This window comes from Anoplopoma fimbria, chromosome 8 (assembly GCF_027596085.1).
Source record: "Anoplopoma fimbria isolate UVic2021 breed Golden Eagle Sablefish chromosome 8, Afim_UVic_2022, whole genome shotgun sequence".
NCBI classification, from domain to species: domain Eukaryota; kingdom Metazoa; phylum Chordata; class Actinopteri; order Perciformes; family Anoplopomatidae; genus Anoplopoma; species Anoplopoma fimbria.
The window spans coordinates 2,092,934-2,109,835 of NC_072456.1; the positions used below are offsets into that span (position 1 = coordinate 2,092,934).

At 40.0% G+C, this 16,902-nt stretch overlaps 2 protein-coding genes across 2 annotated transcripts; both read right to left on the minus strand.

Moving 5' to 3' along the window:
* Positions 1-346: 346 nt before the first annotated feature.
* smx5 lies at positions 347-2,320 on the minus strand. The gene is made up of 5 exons (XM_054602606.1): positions 2,230-2,320; positions 1,962-2,029; positions 1,592-1,622; positions 1,416-1,475; positions 347-951 (listed from the first exon to the last, which is right to left on the minus strand). Exons 1-5 carry the CDS (start codon positions 2,230-2,232, stop codon positions 826-828), a joined length of 288 nt encoding a protein of 95 aa, XP_054458581.1. The 5' UTR covers positions 2,233-2,320; the 3' UTR covers positions 347-825.
* Positions 2,321-3,636: 1,316 nt separating this feature from the next.
* inpp5d (inositol polyphosphate-5-phosphatase D) lies at positions 3,637-15,863 on the minus strand. Its single transcript, XM_054602579.1, has 27 exons — positions 15,549-15,863; positions 15,009-15,072; positions 12,749-12,884; positions 12,492-12,636; positions 11,984-12,124; positions 11,805-11,895; positions 11,642-11,719; positions 11,467-11,544; positions 11,238-11,361; positions 10,951-11,057; positions 10,442-10,544; positions 10,152-10,348; positions 9,950-10,067; positions 9,755-9,851; positions 8,400-8,538; positions 7,960-8,068; positions 7,701-7,789; positions 7,255-7,336; positions 6,266-6,355; positions 6,072-6,182; positions 5,896-5,975; positions 5,721-5,808; positions 5,491-5,637; positions 5,341-5,404; positions 5,052-5,249; positions 4,533-4,969; positions 3,637-4,438 (listed from the first exon to the last, which is right to left on the minus strand). Exons 1-27 carry the CDS (start codon positions 15,686-15,688, stop codon positions 4,398-4,400), a joined length of 3,294 nt encoding a protein of 1,097 aa, XP_054458554.1. The 5' UTR covers positions 15,689-15,863; the 3' UTR covers positions 3,637-4,397.
* Positions 15,864-16,902: the final 1,039 nt, after the last annotated feature.

A 16,902-nucleotide genomic window follows, 5' to 3' on the forward strand; every position in this document is an offset into this window, starting at 1 on the left:
TAAGTGATCCAGAGAGGAAACTGCAGTTTCAACAGAATAAAAAGTGAGATTAAGCACAACAGCTAAGGTGGCAACATATTAATTATGCTTATAGTGATTTGCATAATTGAAGAAGTGGTTGGGTTAATTGCCTTACGACACGCTGTCACGTCTTCAATCTCAGTTTTTTGGATAGCACAACGACGCTGTGGGATTTTCAATTTTATTTCCCATAAATGCAGTCATTTACAAAATAACTTCCTTACGTGATCACACAGCTTGTGGCAATAATTTTTTTTTTTAATTTTCTCAAATAATTTTGAAACTTAGATCTAAAAAAAAAAGAAAAAACTGCCACTAACTGAAAAACTAAAAAAGCATCCCTGTAAATGACAAGAACATGATCAACATGTAAATAAAATAGCATTTTATTTTGAAGTGGCATAAAAAAAAAAATCAAAAAAACAGTCATAATTTTTTAAAGGTAAGCAACAGTGCTTGTTTTACGCAACAGAAACACTACAACACATACCTCTAATGGGCTCAAAAATTGAATTTAGACCCAATTCTTTTAAACAAAACGGCCATATAAAATGAAGCCACCCTGCACGGCTGAAGACCATTTCCAATAATTACGGTGGCAAAATGATTGATCACTGACGTCAGGAATGCAATTGTGTTCCTTTTGAAAGGACAGGAACATGACCAATACTGCTAAATCACAAGAGCTGCACAAACCGTATCATCTCGAATTTAACACAAAACTATATAATAATTCTACGTCAAAAAATCCCTTCCCCCCCACCCCACAACCCAGTCCAGACACAAGCCCATCCTTCAGGTCAATCACTGCTTCTGCTGCATGGCTTCTTTTCGCGCAGCGTCCTGCAGGAGCTGAGTGTCTACCTCATCCGCGGGCAGCTGAACGTACCGGACCACCGATCCACGGATGAAACAGTTTTTCACGGACAGCTGGGGCAAATTGAAACAAGACAATGCAGAGTTTGAAGGGAAAGCATCATTCAAAGTGGTGGTGAAGACCGATGACGATTAATATTCTGGCAGATGGCGTATAGAGGATTGTTTGCGATTGTTTCTCGCATCACACTCAAGTAGGAATGTGGACAATTATAAGGGATTTGATAAAATCCATTGTCGTTCAATGTGTTTACCAGCTAGGGTCTATGAGACCCCAAACAGAGGATTTTCTGTGGTAGACTTCTGAAACGTCATAATTTTAAAAATTATGTTTAAAAGCAATATTCACAAAGTCATGAGGCACCGAAGCAATGAAACAACGTTCAGTTTGTTTTTTTCGAGATGTTAAATATGGCTGGGATCCTCTAGATCTTAATTACAACATTTATGGTTTAGATAGACATGCCCTAAAAGAAGAAGTGACACTGGATGATACGTGCCAGACAGCCAAGACTTACCATGTGTGGATATTTCTCTGGATCAGTGACACTGATGTCTGTGAGCTTAATGTTCAGGTACTGAAACACACACAAGCAGAGAAAAGGTTTGAAGTCATAACTGGGCAGTCAGATAGTAAATGAAACAGCTGATTGGCTTTGATACAAAATAAGGGGAATTATTCATGGTTTCTAACCTGGTCAACAGAATGAAGTGTTCCACAGATGCTGAAAAGAGAGATGTCAGTAGTAAGAAGATTGCAAAAAAATGTATGTGCATCCCATATTTCCATCAGAGATGTATAGCCCAAAGTGGAGGTGAGTGAATCCCTGATCTCGACATACAGGTGGTGTTATACCGTGTACTATAATACATAACGATGCAAAACAACCCCACTGCCTTTAACTGTATGTTGTTTCTATCTTTGTTCTGATACTGCACTTAAATGACAAAACTTTACAATAGTTTAACTGTTTCCTCTCCTCACAATAACGTAAATCCAAAGCTAATGGCGACTGAATCAAACAGTGGTCAAAAGTTAAACAACTTAATCCACAAATACTAACCTTAGGTCGTTTTTGAGCTCCACCACCACATCCTTCCCCACCAGCGACTTGAAAAACGAGTAGAAAAGCTAAAAAAAAACCACATGACAACGCTAGTGTTAGCATCGAGCTACATGTCGAGCACGATGGTTTGCAGACAACAAGCACCCTAAAACAGCAGAAGGCTACATAGTGATCTGTGAGTACTTCAGCACCTCACTGACTCTACCAAGAACACATCTGATGTAAACTGAAAACAAATTAATACGTATATCATTTCATTTCTTACCATTATTGCTGTTGGTTTCTTGCGCTTGTGCGTCCAGTGTTGATGACGTAACACATTAGGCGATAATGCTGCGACGGACCAGGGTGCAACTACTGACCAGCACCACACGGGGGCGCCAGAGGGGCGCTCAGCGTTAAGAGGGCCAAAACGCGTTGAACTTTCGACCCTGAGTATTATAGTATCTAATGGAGTCTGTGGAATGACTCTCTAGCTGTTTATCTGTTGGTCTTGTGTGATATTCCTCGTTCTAAAGTGTTTCTTAGGTCTGCTAGTGGTGTATATGTAATGGTAAATGGTAAATGGACTGTACTTGTATAGCGCTTTTCTAGTCTTCCGACCACTCAAAGCGCTTTTACATTACTAATCATTCACCCTTTCATACCCATTCATACACTGATGACAGGGGCTACCATGCAAGGTGCCACCTGCCCATCAGGGTCTCTCTAATCATTCACACCCATTCATACACCGATGGCACAGCCTTCGGGAGCAACTCAGGGTTAAGTGTCTTGCCCAAGGACACATCGACATGGACTGCCGGAGCCAGGGATCGAACCGCCGATCCTCTGATTGGAGGACGACCCTGCTCTCCACTGAGCCACAGCCGCCCATGTAGAGACCTGCTGGGCTTTTGATGGGTCCTGAGGCACAGGATCTAAAACTATCGAGGCCTTAAATGTCTTTGCTCCCTCTATGATTTTCTATGCTTGTTCTTTGCAACCTTTTGGCATGTGACCCCTTGAATTGAGGCATTGTCTACTTAGAACCCATCTTGAATGGTTACGTATGTCTATAGCTCAGACCAAAAAGTTACACAGTATGTTTTATAGGTCTTAGGAGGTAGAATTTTTATTTTTTATTTTTTTTTTTTTTTAGGCAGCACATGCAAATCTCGACACCTACCTCTATTTGACTCATGATCCCTGAAATGTATCTTTTTACCCCTTGGAGGGTTCCCAACTCCCACATTGGGAACCACTGAACAAAATGATTAAAATGTGCCCAGCATAACCTCCTCAGTCATTCGGAGATGAAATTATTTGACTACCAGTGATTAAGATAAAAATAATAAAAAAGTCAGTAATTTGATTAAATTTAAAAGCAAAAAAGTAAAAATTCAAAACCAACCATAATATAATCTGTAAACGCAGAGTGCAGCTCAAATTTACAAACATCTGATGTAAAATAAAAATGGAAGAGTTGATTGCCACATATGTTTTAAATACCATCAAATAGGATGTCTTCTATGATTTAAATATTTTAACTAGGTTGGAGTCTCATTCTGCATGCAGTTCTTTTAGGCAACAGTAGATGGAAGCAAACAATGTGAGTGTTTCAAAACTAGTTGATCTCTGCCAGAGACTTTGTTGTGATGAGGTTGTGATAAAGGTTGTGATAAATTACAAATTCAAGGTGCTATTTATTTATTTATTTGAGCATTTATTGTAAATCTTCATGGCAAACTTTAAATGTCTGGAGGATAATACTGTGCGGTACACATTTGTTAGCTACTGTATAGTGTAAAACTCCACATGATATGTAACAATTATTTAATGAGCAGAGTTTAGTTCAAAACCTACTTTTTAATTTTGAGCTTAGCAGAAATTAAGTCTGAAAATGTTTTGCTTATGTTTGTATCACTTCAAAAGAAAAGTTTCACACTTAAGAAAATGTACTGTTTTGCGTTAATGCCAAGAATTCGATGAGAAGATCGATACCATGCTCATGTTAGCACGCAAAATATGAAGCCATAGCCAGGGGGCAGTTAGCTTAGCTTAGCACTAAGGCTAAAAAGAGAGGGAAACTGCAAGTTTTGCTCTGTACAACAGTGTTAAACATGTAATGAACGAGCTTTAAAAGGGGGTGGTTGTCATATTTTTTTTCTTCCCATTGAACACACAGCCATGCTATCCTTTTTCTGGTGTGTATGCTAGGCTATGCTAACCGGCTGAGGCGTCACATTTAGCATACATATGAGAAAGTGGTATCGCTGTTCTCATCGAACTCTCAGCAAGCTAGCAAAAATCCCAAAATGTAGAGATATTTCTTCATTAGTCCCTCATAGGTGATACATATAGCGGGGGGAGTGACTGGCTGAAGCCTTTACTCTGTTTTTAATGTTTTCAATAATGTAGAGCAGGTAGCTGCATAGTCGCTGCAGCCTGGTCTCACTTCACAGAACGCCCCATCTTGGGAACTTCAGGATGTACTGCAGAAAAACAAAGAGTTGCACCATCATATGTATTATATTTGCTCGGGAAATTTACGACTGATTGCCATCGGAGAAACAGAGCAATCCTTACTGTCTTTCTGAGGCTGCGGCTGGCCAGGTCTTGCTGGCGGTCTGTTTTTGTTAGGGAGTTCGGAGCTCTCTCTGTAGTCTCTGGGGTTCTGGGGCTCTGGCATGCCCGGCCGGGACTTGGAAGGCAAAGGAGGCCGGTTGGGCACCATCCCACCCTCCGAGCGTGACGGCACCACTGGTTTCTTGTTAGCTGAGGCGCGCGAGGGGATGGTGGTTGGAGGCTGAGGTTTGACCTCAGAGCATGTGTAGGAGCGGTTGCGCGGCGTGGGGAGCGGGGGGCGATCAGGGTCTCCATCTGCTTGCTTGGAGGTTGTAAAGATGGGATCTGGAGGTGCAAGTAGGTCCATCTGCTGGTGGTCTTGGTCCTTGCCCCGTGATTTTCCCATCGCACCGTATAGTGGATTGTCGAACATCTCCGACCCCTTTTCATCCACACCCCTTGGGAAAAAAAGGGACAGTTTCAATTTCAACTGAATCATATCAGCTTTTTTTTGATTGAACACTGAATTTCTGCACTTACATGGGTTTTCCTGTGGGACTGCGTGAGCCGCTCACGTCATAACCGCCCATCTTGGCGTCTTTACTCCCTTGACCAGCGATTGGAAGATGTTTTGGTGGCATGCTGTAACTCCAACCTTTATCTACCACATTGCCACTTTTAAAGGACATTCCCATGTAACTGGGGTTCGAAATATTACAAGCTTGGGTGACAGAAAACCTGTTAACAAAAGGCAGAAAAATATCACACCCAGATGCCATGTTTGAGAATTTCTTTCGAGAGGTAACAACAAAGCGAGTAAAAGCCTTACTTGTTTGCGTCGCCGCCTTTGCCTTTTGAGGCGACAGTGTCATCCTTTTCAACTTTGATGAAATCTGCAACCAGAGTAAAGGAATTATGCTGCAAGAACTGTAGTAGACAACCTTAAATAAGTAAATCCTGAGCTGATTTCAAGGCTCACCATATAACTTCTCGGTGGGAGTGCCCTCAGAAGTGCGTAACTGGATGCCACCTGTCAAAGTGCCCGTCTTCTCTCCGTGGTGAGTCAGTGTCACCTGAAACTCGGTATAGCAGAATTGGGCAGCTCGCAGCGCAACACAACCCTCCCCTTTGGGAATAAGGAATCAGCCGAAAGTTATTACCTCTCAGCTCAACACGTCTGCATTGCATCACTCTGTGTGAGTTCCTTACCGTACGACTCGTCGCAGTCCGTCGACTTCACACAGATGAGGATGTGCTGGTCCAACAGGTACTCTGGGTCAGAGATGATGGGGGTGAGCTGAGAGGACAAAAGAGACAACACACGATGGTTACTTACCGGAACAAATCATCGTCCACACTGAAAGCTCACTCTCCCACGTTTTACCTCCACTTGGTTGCCAAACCAGACTTTTATCGACCCATCCAAGTGCTCCGTGTTCTCTCCCTCTAACGTCTTGACCTTTTCTGTAGGCATTTAGAGAGACATTCGCTGTGATTACCTCAGCCCATTTAAAAACAGAATACAATGAGACGCAGAGAGTCACAAGAGACGAAACGTACTCTCCAAGCAGCTGGAATGGTATTCAATGAAGAACTTGGTCTTTGATTTAGTCAACAAGGTGGCCACACAGTTCATGATCTGTATACCGCCTTGAGGTGCACTGTTTGGGTCTGAAAAATGAACAAAAAACCCCTGTAATTTTGGAACGGATAATATACAGTAATCTGCATAAGGTCGAAGTTGGTGATCATACCTTGCTTGGAGACAAACTGTGAGGCTACCCCGACTTCAAATGAGGCAAATAATGGTGAGTGGTCACTTGTCATGATGTCATTGGTGCACCCTGCAAGTTGGAAAGTCTCATTACATATCATTAAAGGGGCCCTCCACAATTTTGCCTAACACATTCACTTAGGTCTAACGAGGGAAACAAGACGTGTAGCTGACTCTGACATAAATTGACTTTCAGTCTCTAGTGTGGCTTTTATTTTGTCAGACCTTTCCTGCCTGTTAAAGGCCCACACCTATATAACTTCACATCCCTTTAGAAAGTTATCTTTAGAGCTGCACAACATTATACGAATGTCTTCACATGTTTTCTCATGACAAGTAAACTGATCTTCATGTGTACAGTTGATGGAGTGCCCCTTTAAAAACAAAAACATGGTAACACTTTACAGGTCCATATTTTCCAAATAATTTCCTAACAATTTTCTAGGAAGTTTCCTGGAAAATAATATGTAGTTTGGTTCTAATTATGGGGGAACCATCCATTTTTAAACCTAAGTAAGTATTAGCAATAAATTATTATATTTGTTCAATTGTATAGTTTCTATAGATGAATGTCATACTTTTTCCATTGCCTCACCAATACTGGAGTACCAATATTGATTTTTGAGTGTTTTAAAATGACTTTTTACTAAATCTATATATTTACAGTGCACTCTGGTGAACAAACTTTGTACTTATGTACAACCAATATGTTTGCCAGAGCCCAAATATATCTGCAATAACCTAATGGCCTGGCTGATGTTCAGCCCACTTTCTGTGCAACAACACATACAATTATTTAGAATAATTTGGTCGACGTGTTACTGAGCATGGCTTCGATTTCCTGTTAAATTTAACCAAACGACACAGTTCTTTCTACAACCCTTGCAAGGAAATCGTAGGAAAGTATTCAGAAATTAAGGACCCAGTAAAATAAAGCAATCCAAAAAATGCTAATTTTAAATGACTCACCATATGCTTGGCAGTCAACATGAACCAGAGGGTATGACTTCCGCAAGACACGATCGCACCATGAGGGCAAATTGTATTTTGTCTGTAGAGTTAAAGTCGTCACACATACATGAATACTGAATATGACAGCTTCAAGGATTAGGCTTTTAAAGCAGCAGTTTAAGCATTAACAAGCAGCTGGAAGGTTGAAACATGATCAAACATCATTGCTGGTATGGATCAATTCAGGACATCAAAATTCCAGATTTTCCATAATTCTAACTAACATATGCTATGAGCCACAACATATGTTCACATGGACTTTTTGACCTAAATGACTTATGCAAAAAGCATGTTCTGTGTCAACTGATATGTTTTCATTGTCGTAGTTGCTTTTAGTGTTTCTGCACTATGGGGAATGACAGGAGCCATACAGGGAAAAGACATCTGACTAAACATAAACTTACCCCTGTGGCTTTGGCCTTTGTGTAGGCATACTTATCTCGCGTGTCTCTTTCAAAGCGATATGTGGGTGCAAACGTGATTTCTTCCTCGTCTGCAATTCAAATGAATTCATTGTTAGAGAGACATGCTTGTATTTTAAATGCATTTTGACAATGAATGAATAGAGAGCTGATCCCATACAACATAAGCTAAGTCACACACACTTTGCTGCATGTCTGCATCGATACTTGATTCAATATTCTCCATGTGCCCCAGGCTCACCGAAATGCAAGAAGACCTTTCCATCATTCCTCTCCATGTTGAGCTGGTCTTTACTGAGGAGTTCCTGGTACTGCTGCTGTTTGATCTTTGTCACAATGTACTCAGCTTCCTGTGAAGGGAAACAGTGCAGTAGTGACTTTTCATGCCTCAAAGTGTTAGCAGCTGAGAGCTCAGATACCTGACAACCAGCTTGCTCTTTTATGCACCACTCACTGAAGTACAGCACTGCTGGATCATGACAAAACACATTTTATGTAATGTGCTAAATAAAAAGAAGACACAGGTCATGTATTTGAGAATCTTCATGTTGTTTATAGGAAGATTTATAACAATAGAAGTTCAATTAATTTGGTTCCAAGACAAATTCATAGAGTAGGCTGTCACATTACATTATTTTTGTGTCATTTCTATGCAGCAAACTGCATTGAACTACGACTTACTGTAGATGGGAATTCAACGCGGTAGTTCAAATCACCAAGCCAGAAGAGGTGGGTGAACCTATGTGTGATGTCAAATGGATTGAGCTTCTTGTCTCCCAGATTCAGGAACCGCAGGATGCTGGTGTAGTTTTGATTGCGTCTGCAAATACAGCCCAAATTATTGCAATGACATAAAAAGGATGACGCACTGAAGTCAGAGGTTGTCCAACAAAAAATAGATGAATAAAGTAAAAAGTAAAAAAATGAAAAAGAATATGTGAACACCGTTTCCTGTATTTATAAACATTTATATTAGTCTAGTAAATAACACATTATGTTGAAATTGTTTGTGAATTCCATAATAATGATAGTCGAACATGAATGCAGAATTATATGTAAACCACTGTATTATAAATGTACTTACACTCTATAAAACCTCATTTAGTTTTACTGGTAGATAATGTTGTATTTAAATATTTACAAGAAAGAGCACATAATGCCTTATGTTGTCTTATCCACTGATCTTTTTTTTTGGAAGACCATAAACATTGTAAATAGAAATGAAGATTAAATGATTACCCAATAAAACGTGCTGTTGAAGCAGGGTTATGGTGACACAAAACAATATCTTGTAAAATGTTATCACACAAGTTAGAAATATAACTCAATAATATTGTTGCAAGCTCATGCAAATAGAGCGAAAGAATAAAACAATATTAGGCTTTACTTTTCTTTAACCTCCAACCAGTTGGTAAAAATGATTGTTAAGGTCTGAGTGGCTAACTGTTACCTAGCTGAAGCTAACTTTTGCCATATATCCGCACCAGCCCGTGCATGGAATAATATTACTGCACTACTTTAGCCTTCTGCTGTAGCATTACTCAATAAACTATTGTTAAAGATGTTAGCCGGCAAGCTAATGCTAACAAAATCAGCTAGTTAGCGCTTCACAGACACAGTATGCCTATATAATCAATCTTTATAACATTATATTCATCTTTAATTAAGTCCAGGGTCCAAGAGATGTGCATCTACATGGGGAAAACAGGTAATTTTTTAATTATTAAATGTGTGCTACTCGTTGAAAAACCAAAAACAAGAAAATAAAGGAGTTGAAAATAAAATGACCTTGTGAAAGATAAAAAAGAAAGGTAAAATAAACTGAACGGTGGTTAAATGAAAATATAGAGCTTTTTCCTTTTGACAATCCATTTTGAATTTTTAACAAAAAATAGTTCAACAGCTCAGCACTTTTTTAGACAGTTAATCAAACTGAAACTGTAAAAGTGAAGTTACAACTTTTGTTTTAGCCATATACATTGTTACTTATAAATTTAAACTGGTTGGCTTTTTTGGAAGTGTAATCTTTCGCTCACCTGAGCTTCTTCTCACTTCCGGAGGTCAGGTGACTGTTGACAAAGCCAAATGACGTACCGTTGAACATGAAGGACACTCCCACTGCGCCCTTGTTTCCTACCAAACAAACATAACAGTTAGTGCTGATGGGTAATTGCTCATTGAACTTTTATGATCGGTCATCAAAGGGTTTGTAGAGAAATGGAACTGCTTACCCAGAGTGTTGGCGATCCCCGTCTTCACACTGTCTGAAAAAACGTGGGAGATCCTGTTTTCGTGCTCAGGCTTGGCCAGGACCACAATCCGTATGTTCCACAGAGTGTGGATTGCCACCTGGAAGTCAGAAGATGACGTGAAGCATCACTGCTCCACAACTGCACTCAATTGTAGCTTTTCTACTTAGTCACAGTCACTCACTTGCTTGAAGCTGATGTTCGTGATTTTCCTCAGGACACCTTTCACCATGTCTGCCCACTCCCTCTCGCCTAAAGGATCCTCCTGAGTCCCAATGACATAAAAATCATGAGGGATGTGATCCGCCGTGTCATCTCTTGTCTTCCCTTGGCCTTTACACTGAAACCAGGAGTCGATGCCGTGGGGAGGACTGGCATTTCCTGCGGAGTCGTGGAGAAGTATTTTACTTTACTGCTACATTGTAAGAAATGAATTCAAACTCAGTTAAACATTTAAGAATTTAACATTGTTACCCATGTTCCAGGTGCCAACAAACACTGTGATCATGTCTGGTTCAGGCTTTTCGGAGTGTTTGTTTTTCATTTGTTGAAGAAGTTGGCAAAAGCCCTCTCTTTTCTGATGGGATACATAAAAAAAAGAAAAGAAAAACATGATTTCTGATAATGGAAAACATTTCAACTTTATTCCTCATGAATTTCATGTGACTGACAACTTATTTTTCAAACAGCTTCTCTCTATAGGCAACAGTCTCCTACATGAACACACTATTTTCTGTTGGAACAGTTTTGCTTATTTCACCTGAGATTTCTGTTTTGATGCCAAATCAGATTTTAGCAACACTCAAATCAAAATGTGCTGAGGGTTGTGGATTTGAGGCCAGTGAAATCCATTCTAATGTCACCATACCAGTTTCAATCAAATCAAATCTGATCAATCAATATTCAAGGTTACAGATAAATACTGAATTTAAAAACATGTTTCCAGGGGCCTCAAGCCAAATGATAAGACGTTTTGTTTTCACCTTTGTGTCATCAAACGTGAACTCTTTTCGCAAAATCTTCTCTTTCTCTGACTCCGCCACGATGACAAGTTTGGCGTGCATTCGCTGGGATTTCACCAACTGCAGGACTGAAAAATGACCACAGTAAATTTATTAAAATGAGCTGCATTGATGGTTTACAGCAGTTGTTAAACTACCTGCTAACTTCAGCATAATTATAAGTGGACCCGAGGTCTTGGACGCTTGAGCCACATGCTTGCATGGCTAAAAATACAAAGGAATGAGGTTAGAGCAGGGTGATTTCTTACTTTTGTTGTGCACAAAGAATTTGTCTTCAGGCCCATCTTTCGACTTCTTGAGAAAGAGCTTCCCACTTTCAACATCCACTTTCAAGAACATCTTCGTCGGAATAGCCAGAGATTCTTGCTTGACCTGCAAGTGAAAGAAGAAACGGGTCAAATAAATTACAAACCTCCAGATATTTACCATAATTTCATTTTCCTGCAGTGTTATATAGTAAGTAATTCAGAGCAGCACCTCAAACGTGACGAGCGGTATGAGAGATTTCCTGTGACCTCCTTCATATCCAACAGACTCAAACATAGACATTTTAGCCTGAAAAAAAAGGAATAGAGAAGTGCTTTGTCATCTGTAACTGACCGAAGAATAAACAAGATTGTTCATGGTTGATCAGTAAAATAAGCCACGTTACCTTATCTTCTATAGAGTAGAGCACTTTTGTCAGTCGCTCAAGCCTAAAGGATACAGATTGACCTGAATCGCTGCAATTCTGAAATTCAAGCAAATAAAACATTATGATAAGTTTTTTTTTGTGCAAGTGGATAATGCTGCAAAGGATCAAGGAAGCCACCCACTTGTTTTGGAAACTGTCCAATCCCTGGGGAGAGTTGCTGGTCCAACACTCGATGGAAGACCTCCAGAACTGGCAGGATGCGGGAGATTTCGCTGTCTCACAAAAAAAGGTCAGAGCATGGTTAAATCTTCCCATTTCATTGTAATCGATATAATATATTATTTTGACTGTTGAGTATACCTGTTTAGATTTTTGCAGATAGCCATTGTTAGCTTCTTTAGCCCAGGGAGGTTAGGGTTACCATACTGTACTTGTTCAGCATCCAAGCAGATTGAAGTCCTGAAGTATTCCTGGATAGCCATTTGATGCTCCTCTGGTATTCTGGAAACATGGGAACACTTTTAATGCTTAAATCTGATTATGGAGTGCTGCAGGAATGAGCCATAACACCTGTAAATGAGTCAGCATTTTTGCCCTTCCAGTTCCCTTGTCTCGGAGTCAATGGGTTTTTTGAATGTGTCTCTGCATCCAGTGCAATGCTAACTTTTGGGGTTGGCCTACAAAAATACGTCATTCCTGCAGCACTCTATTCATTCACACACCAGTTCAATCACATCACAGTGTCAAATCACTGCCCATAATCGTAGGACTAAACCCATTGTACACTGCCAGTGTATTAACATAAACTTTGCATGGTGAATTCTCTGGCTGAGGCGCATGAGTGCAAATTCTGCAAATGTGACCATACATGGACAAGTCCATATGCTGCAATCTCATCAGGTAGGTGTCAGATAAGGACTTGCAGGCCTGCTCTGAAGACTTGGGGTCACCGTCTTTAACATCGTTGGCCAGGAAGTTCCTTGGTGGAAGCTGTGGTGGTAGATTATTGGATTCTGCAGCACAGAGAGGTACAGTATGGGGTTGTTTAAGAGTTTAAAATCTTCATAAACAACATATTACACATTACATAACAGCCACTGTTCAGATGAAGTGAAGTTGTTTGACCTGGCTCCTCGTCTACCTCCTCCTCCCTCTGGACAGGGTACTGCAGATGTGTGATCAGACCCATGTTGGGACTATAGTATGCCTCCACCAGCTCAGGCAGCATAGAGTAGAACCTGATAGGAACTCCTTCAGATGCCTGAAGAGCAGATCACAGCAGACACATAATTGTCCTCAAACCTCAGCAGAACTCAAATGTCATGTGGTGCTGTAGTTTTTCTGGAAGACTTTTGTATCTTCTGTTTTGATAATAAACCAGGTGACAAACTCTTTCAGTTTTACTTCCCATGTGATGTCAGATATGTGTACTTGCACCGTCTGTGGCTTCCTCCAGCAGACTAGAGTTGCATTCATGTCAACAGCTAAGTTCCCTCAGCAGCTGTTTAGTGCTGTTTCAAAAGATATAACTTTTTTTAGTAGGTGATATTCCGCATCAAAGAAAGTAGGTTCTCTTTAGTGGTAAATGTGCATGTTCCAATAGGATTCCACTTACTCTAGCCTTAATTCTACGCTGATGATACTCTATTACATTTGCCTGAATTAACTCAGAAGCACCAACTACTTTCACTTCCTGCACGTGGATGTAATTATTGGCCTTATTTTTCTTTTACAACTTATGTTATATAACAATGGAAAAAAATTAGATATCAAGCCAATACAATAGTAGCAATAGTACTTTTCATTAGTTCCTTCCTCAGCCAAAAGTCTTCTTTACCAGTCACTAATCACTTTTAAGTTGGCCTTTTCCATTAATGCCCCTATACGCACATACATTGAATGAGCATTATTTAATATGATAAATGTCAATAATTAGCAGTACCACTGCTTAGGTCTTATGACGGCATTTGTGACATTAAAGCTCTTGCCCTTTCGAAGTGGGTTGGATGTGTGCATGCATGACAGACTTGTTATTGTATCGCCATTGAGGAAGTTTTTCACTTTAACAAAAAGTAAGAATAAAGCTAAGGCTGATGGGAATGCCATTAGTTTTATACATTTTTCTGACAATAAACCAGTGCCAGTACCAGACTTTCACAGACATCCCAGATTTTGTTGTTTTAGCCTAGACATCACATCTGGATAGAGACGTCTCTTACATGTAAAACTGCTTGCTAGGTGTAGAGCAAAGTTTAAACAGTGCTTCATGAAATGTCAGGAGATCATCTGAAAGATTGCAATTGACCCCTTGCTAAGACCCACCGCCCTGATGCTACTCCGTCAAGCTTACAGAGCTACCATGGAGCCCACACTGTCACTAACGCAGAAATATTTTTCTTATTTTGTGGGAAACAGAAGCAGGCAGAAAGGTGTACAATATGTGTTTAAATGGATATATCAAGGATGTCAAACTGAGTAAGCGGGAAAAAAATGACAAAATAGATATACATAGAGGCTAAAGCCTATAGATTAAAGTGTAAAAGGGAACCATCACATCATCTGGTGATAGAGAAAGAAGACACTGAAATTAGGAACACTGTTCCTTTAAAGCAGGATCGGTCTTTATTCACTGTACAATTATGAAAGAGCAAAAGTGGTATGTGTATACATACAGTATACCTTCAGTAGTTAGCGTAGCTGGGAAGTGCTTATGCTAGTTAATGATATGCTAACGTACTCTGCTAATGTTAGCTCCACAGGTGTTTAGAAACATTATGCCTTAGAAACGTATAATTCTTTCCCACCTCTCTGGGTAACTAGTATTGCTATTAAACAACGTTTAACCATGACTAGCTCCATATCCACTAAAACAGCTTGGAAATTATGAAAACCTGACGCAATGTAACGAGAGTTTATTGAGCACAGCCGGTTGGTTGTCTAACCCCGGTCAGAGCTGGCTGGTGCTATGATTGGATGGTCTGCGGTTGAGAGCGTGACTTAGCAAAGGGTCAACTCGTCCTCTGGGGGCCATGAATGTCTCTTCACAATTTCTATCCTTCATATAGTTGTTGAGTTGTTGAAGTCTGGACCAAAGTGGAGGACTGACCGACCAACCGACAGATGGCGTTAAATGGTTAAACATGGCACTAAAAACTAATGACAGTTTAACAAACATATGTCTAAATATTGGCAAAAGAACGCTTTGATTAGGTGACAGCTAAGTAGGTGTAGATTTCAAAAAAGCTGCTTACCAGCATTATATTCTGATATTAGAGACCGGTTATCTTCTTGAAGTAAATAATTGATTTCAACAAGTTTACAACCATAATAATTCATCTGTTTTTGGACCAAAATAATGCTGGCTTGTGTCAAACTGTTAACCAACCTGGACAGAGAGCTTCTTGTCCTCATTCGGCAGGATTCTGTATGTGTACACACAGTTCTGGTATCTGTGGTCAAAATAATGCAAATGGGTGTCACTGGAATAGAACATGTATTGTAAGGTAAAGAAACATGCTGGCTGGTGTTTTCAATGTGTTCCTCATGCAAACAGTTCGGTTAGCATTTTGAATGGAGGTTCCCTCTTGAAAAATGATATGAGTTGCGGGGAGCAAAGGGTGTTGCTTTATGGTAGAACAGTATCCAAATAAAGAGGAACTAGTCATGCACAGCAGTGCAATGTGATATTACACATGTAACTTTTTATCATGTATCAAAAAAGTCAGTTATTTTTTTCCTTTTGCCAAAAACATTCCGTATAACAGCCCAGTCATGTTTTTTCTTCCATTAGTAAGGATCATACATAACTCACAATGCATATTATGAATGTTCTTTGAACAAGGAACAAGAATTGTTTTCCAATTTATGAAACTGCATCATAATAAACTAGCAGTGCAATAGTTAGAAACAAGTAATGCCAACTTACAGAACACAGAGGGCATATGCTCCCTGTATGGACTCACTGGCCCGGATAAGGAAGCTTCCATCTCTTGCTGCTTTGGAAAGAAGATCCTCAGCTTTGGATCGAGATATAGTACCATGGCACCAAGGCTGATAACTCGGCATCCTGTTTCTCACCCAAGAGCCTGAGCTCAAGAGTTTTGCATCTGCTGTCAAACTATATTCCAGCTAACCAAAGTAGTTTTTCTCTCTGGCTATTGTCAGCTTTTCATGGTTTGACTTTGAAGTCCTGTCTTTCACTTGTTCATCCCCTGCCTCCGCAAGCTGCAAAAGGAAGCTGCTACTAGCTCGCCTCTGAACTTCCTCATTTGAGAAGCTAAGAGAGGAGGGCCCTGGTGCCTCCGCTCTGCCTGTTACATGACAGCTCTGCAGAGCTGTAAATGGAAATACAGACTTTCGTTTGCTGAGTAGAAATCTCTATCGCAATACTTTAATGATTAACCAGCATTCCCTCTTTAGTTCCTGTGCACCTGCTTGTTAATGTTAACTGTGTAGAAAGAAGTAAAGACATTTGTGAAAGCCTTAGTTGAAAGTGAAAAAGGGGAAGTAACAAAAAAGTATTATTCTTACTTGTTATAGTCAATGGATCTACTGATAAATGTGCTTGTGAATGCATTCAAAGCCTAATTTGGTTCCCAGATGCATTTTTAAAGCTCAAATCCCCTTTGGCCCAGAATAAAACAAGCGCTCATATCCAGCCCAGAAGACCCCACCTGAGTTTGATTGCTAACCGTTAACTACGAATCAAGACAGCTAGGGGTTTTCTAAAATGTGAACATTCAGGAAATACAAGTTTAAAATGGCTTGCCCTGTTCATGTGATGGACAGGAAGTCTTGCAGAAATAAGAGGAGGAAAATGAGCTGCACACAAACCACAACACGGGTCACATGATACAAAAAGAGAAGTACGCAGTGACAAGTCACTGCAGCCTTGGAGGTTTCTGTCCTGCACTCAAAATAGGCCTACCACTTTCACAAACAGGTCAAAGTCAGAATTTTGCGGCGACAGTGTAGACAAAACACATCATCTCACGCACAGAGGACATGAAATCACTTGTTTACTCAGTTATTATTTACAATTGGAGCTGAAAAGTATATTTATAACTCACATCTTACTCATTCAGCTGTGTGAATCATATCTGTCTGTCACAAACATCACTTCTTTTGCAGATGGCTGCAAGCCAAACTGACTCAGTATAAAAAAAGATTAATAGTTTTTCATGCAAAAGTGCAATATCATAAAAAAGTGGACAAAACGATAAATGCATAGCATAGAAAAGTGAATGAAGAATATATGTACAGTTAAGATTTGTCTAGCA